This window comes from Balaenoptera borealis (assembly GCF_965194805.1).
Source record: "Balaenoptera borealis genome assembly, chromosome: 10".
Lineage (NCBI taxonomy): Eukaryota > Metazoa > Chordata > Mammalia > Artiodactyla > Balaenopteridae > Balaenoptera > Balaenoptera borealis.
This window is the reverse complement of record NC_138874.1, coordinates 110471239-110477500: the sequence shown is the minus strand read 5'-3', so window position 1 is coordinate 110477500 and position 6262 is coordinate 110471239. Positions and strand designations below refer to the sequence as shown.

At 54.0% G+C, this 6262-nt stretch overlaps 1 protein-coding gene across 4 annotated transcripts in view; it reads right to left on the bottom strand.

Moving 5' to 3' along the window:
* LHPP (phospholysine phosphohistidine inorganic pyrophosphate phosphatase) overlaps positions 1-6262 on the bottom strand; it is a 144387-nt gene that overhangs the window by 29139 nt on the left and 108986 nt on the right. The window contains exon 7 of one of the 4 annotated variants that reach the window (XM_082407374.1): positions 2435-3174. The exons of the other annotated variants lie outside the window; for them this stretch is intronic. Within the exon in view, the coding sequence (XP_082263500.1) occupies positions 3150-3174 (25 nt within the window). The 3' untranslated portion in view covers positions 2435-3149. Of the gene's footprint in view, positions 1-2434; positions 3175-6262 lie in introns of those variants that run through there. 4 annotated transcript variants of the gene reach the window in all.

Here is a 6262-nt window from a genome sequence, read left to right as displayed (position 1 = left end):
TTGAGGGAAGCTGGAAGGAGTTCAGTGCTGGGATTCTTCTACCTTTCCAGTAGCTGACTCTTTCCATCAAGAGGCGGAGGGACTCACCCTCGCCAGCTCCTTGATGGCGGTGGGCTGTCTAGAGCAGGAGGGCCTTCTGTAGCAGGCGCCCCAAACCCTGGTGCGTAAGATGCTCCTCCAAAGAAGGGTTCTGTGGTCAGACGTGTTTGGGGATGCGGGCTGCCCTGCCCTTCTCAGCCTCACAATGCCTGTCTCCTTACTGCAGCCACTGGGGAGACCTGCCTTACAGAGACTCAGATGCAACGACAGCGTCGGGACACCTTCGGGGATGCGGCTGGAATCGTGGGCATATTAGCCTAAAGCAGCCCAGATTCTCCCAGATTACTCGCCTGCAGAACCCTTTCCACGTGACTGCCTTTCCTAGAAATCCCTCTGGCCCTCGATGGGGCCTCCAAGCAGCCAGACATGGGTGGGACCAAAAATAAGTGATGCAAAGAACTCTTTTTCCAAAGGCCAGAACCTAAGTGTGTGAGCCATGAGTAGGTGGCGCGGGCGGCCGGCTGCCTGGGCGGTGGAGGCGGTGGGAGCGCCGGGGCAGAGGGCAGAGGCCCAGCCCTCCGGGCACTCACAGCCGCTGCTCAGGCTCTGCCAGCTTCAGACGCGCAGCCGAGCGTGAACTTCCTGCGGCCAGCGGCCCTACCTGGGTCCCCGGGGGTCTGTGCCCCCTCAGCACCTGAGCACAGTGCATAAATGGCACACAGGAGATGCCCTTCCTGACCCCCTCTCTCCTCACGCCTGCCGCTGAGGGGTTTGCACCGTCCTGCCAACTCCTCCGCCCCCGGGACCCCAGGTCACGGCTGCGCCCCGCGGTTCACCTGCCAGGGGAGGGCCTGGCAGAATGTGGGTGAGGCCGTCAGCCCCCGCTCAGCACACAGCCGGCAGCCCCGTGTGGAGGTGCGCCCCAGGAACCAGGGCAGGGTGCCGGGGACGGGTCTGCCAAGGATTCCTGGGGGTGACACACCTGGTCGCAGGGGTGGGGGTGGTGGAAGGGAAAAGGAAACTGGACGCACGGCCCAGTGTGCGAGCATCAGCTCCTGCCCCGAGGCCTGGGGGCCGGGGGCCGGGCAGGCGCTGCGGTAGCAAGGCCTTCAGGCCCCTCAGCTGCCCCCCAGGGCGGGGCACCGGGGATGGCTTCGTCCAGCCTCTGGAAAGAGCACTGGGGCAGAGACAAGCGGCCTGACCCTCTGAACCCTGGTGTATCATCACTCCCTCAGCCGGCTTCTCCGGCTGGACCAGTGCTGGGGACCTCGGCGACGACGATGACGTGGCCTCGCCTAGCGAGCTCATGCCTGGGTGGGGGGGAGACACGCATGAACGGATCGTCACAGGAGCTAGAGTAGCTAATCCCAGCATGAGAGGGGCTGTGAGAGGCGAAGTGCCGACTGCTGAGAAGAGGATGAGTGAAGGCGTGTGCATGTATATGTGTCCATGTGTGCATGTGCGTGCATGGGGGGGCACATGTGCACATGTGTGTATGTGCACGCGTGTGTGCATATGTGCGTGTGCGCGCCTGTACGCGCATGTGGGCATATGTGCGTGTGTGTGCACCTGTACGTGCGTGTGGGCATATGTGTGGGCATGTGTGTAGGTGTGTGCATGCACGTGCACCTGTGTGGGGTGGGAAGGAGCCCGTCACAGCCTCACCATGGCGGGGTGGGGGAGAGAGGTGACCCCAGAGCCATGTCTCGAGGTGGGGACGGCAGGGCCACACCCGGCCTCGAAGGCCACCTGGTGTGGTCTGAAGAGGGAGGGACGAGGGTCAGACGTAGGCACTAGGGCGCCCCGGGGCCCTGGAAACCAGAGGTGGCCCCCCAGAGAGTGTCAAGAGTGAAAGTTTATGAACCTAATTCAGTTTTTCCTTTGGATCAATAAAGTTCCCGGGTGCGCTCATTCCAGAGGACGTCTTGCTTTAAAGAAAAGGTTGGATGGAGGACAAAGCCGCGTGGGGGGGCTGGGGTGGCAGTGCACCCCCCTGCCCAGGGCGCTGGGGTGTGGCCAGGGGCCAGCCCATCTCCGGCTAGAGCTTGGGTGAGCCACCCTGGCCTTGGGCCTCAGGGCCCAAGGGGGCCAGGAACAGCCAGCCCACCTGGCTTATCGCCTGGTCCACCACAAACCAGGCAGGTTGGCACGTCTCTGGTCCTCGTTCCCCCAGCTCTGAAGTGGGGACGATGATGGTTCCTACTTCTTACGCGCTCAAAGAGGACTATTATTATTATTATTCAATTTCCCGACCGTTAGAATGCAAATAATAGTGCCTGCTTTGTCTCCTTTAGTGGTGGAAAGGACACGCACACACCTGAGAGCTCAGGATGACAAACGGCTGGCCGTCACCTTGACACGGGCAGATGGAGGCTGGGCCTTGGTCTGGCGTTCAGCAGCCCACCTGGGGCACAGGCCAGATTGGGGGGTGGGCAGGCACAGCCTGGGGGCTCGTCGGCTGTGGAAGGAGAGAGCGGGAGATGGCAGGGCTCTCCCCAGGCCGCACAGACGCTAGCCATGGGCGCCCCGTCTGGGACAGGCCTTACTGGGACAGGCACGCCAGCCTGGAGAAGCTCTCCCGGTCCTCTGGCCAGGCCCTGCTCAGGGAGGAAGGAGGTTTGTGTGTGCATGTGCAGGGGGGCCCGGGAGACCCCTGCACCCACGTTCCTGGCAGGCCTGGGGGCAGGCTGTTGGGGGAGTATGGCCCCCTGCATCCCCTCGCTGCCTCACACTTTGTACCAGCACTTTATGTTCTGCCGTGTTCTTAACGGTTTTTTCTTTAAATATATTTCTGGGAAAGCTGTATTTTTACTCTTGTCCTGCCAGGTTTGTGTGCACTCCTTTAGGCAGTAAAATCTCCAAATGAAGTCATCCTCAGCAGCTCATAATCGAAATGCTGGGTGTTCAGATAACAAAGCGATTAAGAAAACCAGGCCTGAGTGCTCTGGACAATGTGGAAATGACCAGTGCAGTTGGGATCCACGTTTTCCTTTGGTTCGTACCTCCGTTTGACGAACGGCTGACGGCTGAACATCGCAGCAGACGCACAAGGGCTGGGAACCTCTCCGTGAGCCAGGAGGCCGCCTGGAGTCCTTGCCCGGCCCTGGGCCCTACTGTCCAGACGCGTCCCCACTCCTGCACCAACAGGATGGAACACTTACTACTGGGAGAATTGTACTCACTCATCCACGCGCATGACGGCTTTGGAGGCCAGGCTGTGGACGAACAAGACACGGCCCCTGCCCGCCACGCCCCCAGAACAGGTGATGCAGGTGGCAACGAGTCTGGGGGAAGCTGGTGCAGGGGGAGGAGAGGACAAAGGGGACAGGGACGCAGGGGAAGGAGGAACACAAGAGCCGGCACCTCCTTAATCATTCTTCCTACAGATGCAACACCTCGATCTTGGCTTTCCAGCCTCCTGAACTGTGAGAAGATACATGTCTGTTAGGTAAGCCCTCCAGTCTGTCCGGCCCGAGCAGACTAAGACATGGCATCTGAGCAGAGGAAGGGAGGGAGCCCACGTGGCATGCCCCTGGGAGAGCAGTGACCATTCTGTAGAATGTCCCTCAATTTTTTTGTTTTTTTAAACAGATTTATTGACATACAATTCACAGACCACATCAATCACCTATTTAAAGTGTTTTGGTGTATTGCATTACTAATTTTTCTAAATCGTGGTAAAATATGTAGAACATAAAATTTGCTATTCTAAATAGCAATTTACATTTTTAACAGTACAATTCAGTGGCACTCATGACATTCACAATGTTGTGCAACCATCACCACTATCTAGTGCCAACAAATTTAAAAAAACCCTTCAGAAACCATGTTCCCATTAAGCAATAACTCTCCATCCCCACCTTCCCTCAGCCCCTGGCAACCACCATTTGACTCTCTGTCTCTGTGAATTTGCCTCTTCTGGGTATTTCACATAAGTAGAATCATAGAGTATTTGTCCTTTTCTGTCTGCTTATTTCACTGAGTGTAATGTCTCAAAGGTTCATCCATGTTGTAACATGTGCCAGAAATTCATTCCTTTTTATGGCTCAATAATACCGTCATAAGGTGTGACCAACAAGGGATTAGTCTCCAAAATTTACAAACAGCTCAATGCAGCTTAATATCATCAAAACAAACAACCCAATCAAAAAATGGACAGAAGACCTAAATAGACATTTCTCCAAAGAAGACATACAGATGGCCAAGAGGCATGTGAAAAGCTGTGCAACACTGCTAATTATTAGAGAAATGCATATCAAAACTACAATGAGATATCACCTCAGACCAGTCAGAATGGCCATCATCAAAAAAATCTACAAACAATAAATGTTGGAGAGGGTGTGGAGAGAAGGGAACCCTCCTACACTGTTGGTGGGAATATAAATTGGTACAGCTACCGTGGAGAACAGTTTGGAGGTTCCTTAAAAAACTAAAAATAGAGCTACCTTTTGATCCTACAATCCCACTCCTGGGCATATAGCTGGAGAAAAACATGGTCCGCAAGGATACATGCACCCCAATGTTCATCACAGCACTGCTTACAATAGGCAAGACGTGGAAGCAACCTAAATGTCCACTGACAGAGGAATGGATAAAGAAGATGTGGGGCTTCCCTGGTGGCGCAGTGGTTGAGAGTCTGCCTGCCAATGTGGGGGACGCAGGTTCGAGCCCTGGTCCGGGAAGATCCCACATGATGCGGAGCAGCTGGTCCCGTGAGCCACAATTACTGAGCCTGCACGTCTGGAGCCCGTGCTCTGCAACGGGAGAGGCCGCGATAGTGAGAGGCCCGCGCACCGCGATGAGGAGTGGCCCCCACTTGCCGCAGCTAGAGAAAGCCCTTGCACAGAAACGAAGACCCAACACAGCCAAAAATAAATAAAGAAATAAAATTAAAAAAAAAAAAAAAAAAGATGTGGTACGTACATATAATACAATGGAATGTTATTCAGCCATTAAAATGAATGAAATAATGCCATTTGCAGCAACATGCGTGGACCTAGAGATTGTCATATTGAGTGAAGTAAGTCAGATGGAGAAAGGGAATGCGGAATCTAAAAAAAAGGGATACAAATGAACTTATTTACAAAACAGAAACAGACTCACAGACTTAGAAAGCGAACTTATGGTTACCAGAGGGGAAGGGTGGGAGGGAAGGGTACTTAGGGAGTTTGGGATTGACATGTATACACTCCTATATTTAAAATGGATAACCAACAAGGACCTACTGTATAGCACAGGGAACTCTGCTCAATATTCTGTAACAAATGAAATGGGAAAAGAATTTGAAAAAGAATAGATACATGTGTACATATAACTGCATCACTTTGCTGTACACCTGAAATTAACACAACATTGTTAATCAACTATACTCCAGTATAAAATAAAAAGTTAAGAAAAAAAAATATTCCATCATAAAGAAAGACCACATTTTGTTTACCCATTCACCGGCTGATGGACATTTATTTGGGTTGCTTCCGCCTTTCAGCCATTGTGAAGAACGGTGCTATGAACATTCGTGCACAGGATCTGTTCATTTCCCTGTTTCAACTCCCTCCTCACTGTGGTACAACAGAGTCTTCCCATGTTTATGGGGAAGGGCACCCAGGGCTGCGGTGTCCTTCTCAGCGCGGTGTCAGGAGTACGTGATGTCTTACTGCAGCTGACATCCGCCTTGATCACTTGGCTAAGGTTGAGTCTACCAGAATCCTCCACTGTAAACTCCCCATTTTCCCCTTTATAACTGCTAAATATTTGGTGAGGGGTAGTTTAAGGCTATGCAAATATCCTGTTTATGCTTAAACTTCCAAAGGGCTCTGTTTTGAACCTGCCAGGTTGGAGACGTCGAATGATGGGCTAGGGCAGAGGTCACAAGGCTACTGATGCCAGAGGTCGGGAGGGCCGGCTGCAGGCTGAGGTTGGGGGAGCACCCCTGGCTGGGTTTACGGTCACAGGCCTGGGCGGGTTGCCTGGGGGGAGAATGAAGGAGAGCAAGTGGCCTCAGCCAAGCCAGCCTGCAGCCTGCGGCATCTGAAGATCAAGAAGGAGAGGAGGCTGAGAAGGAGCCCCAGGGATGACCGTGTGCTGAGGGCCGAGAGGACAGCGTAGCCTCAGCAGGCGAGACCCTGGAATCCGTCCTTAGTTCTTCAAGATGACAGGCCCACGGTTTCTCCCCCCACCCCTGCACCTCTGCCCATGCCCTCCCCTCTGCCTGCCTCCCTCCCTC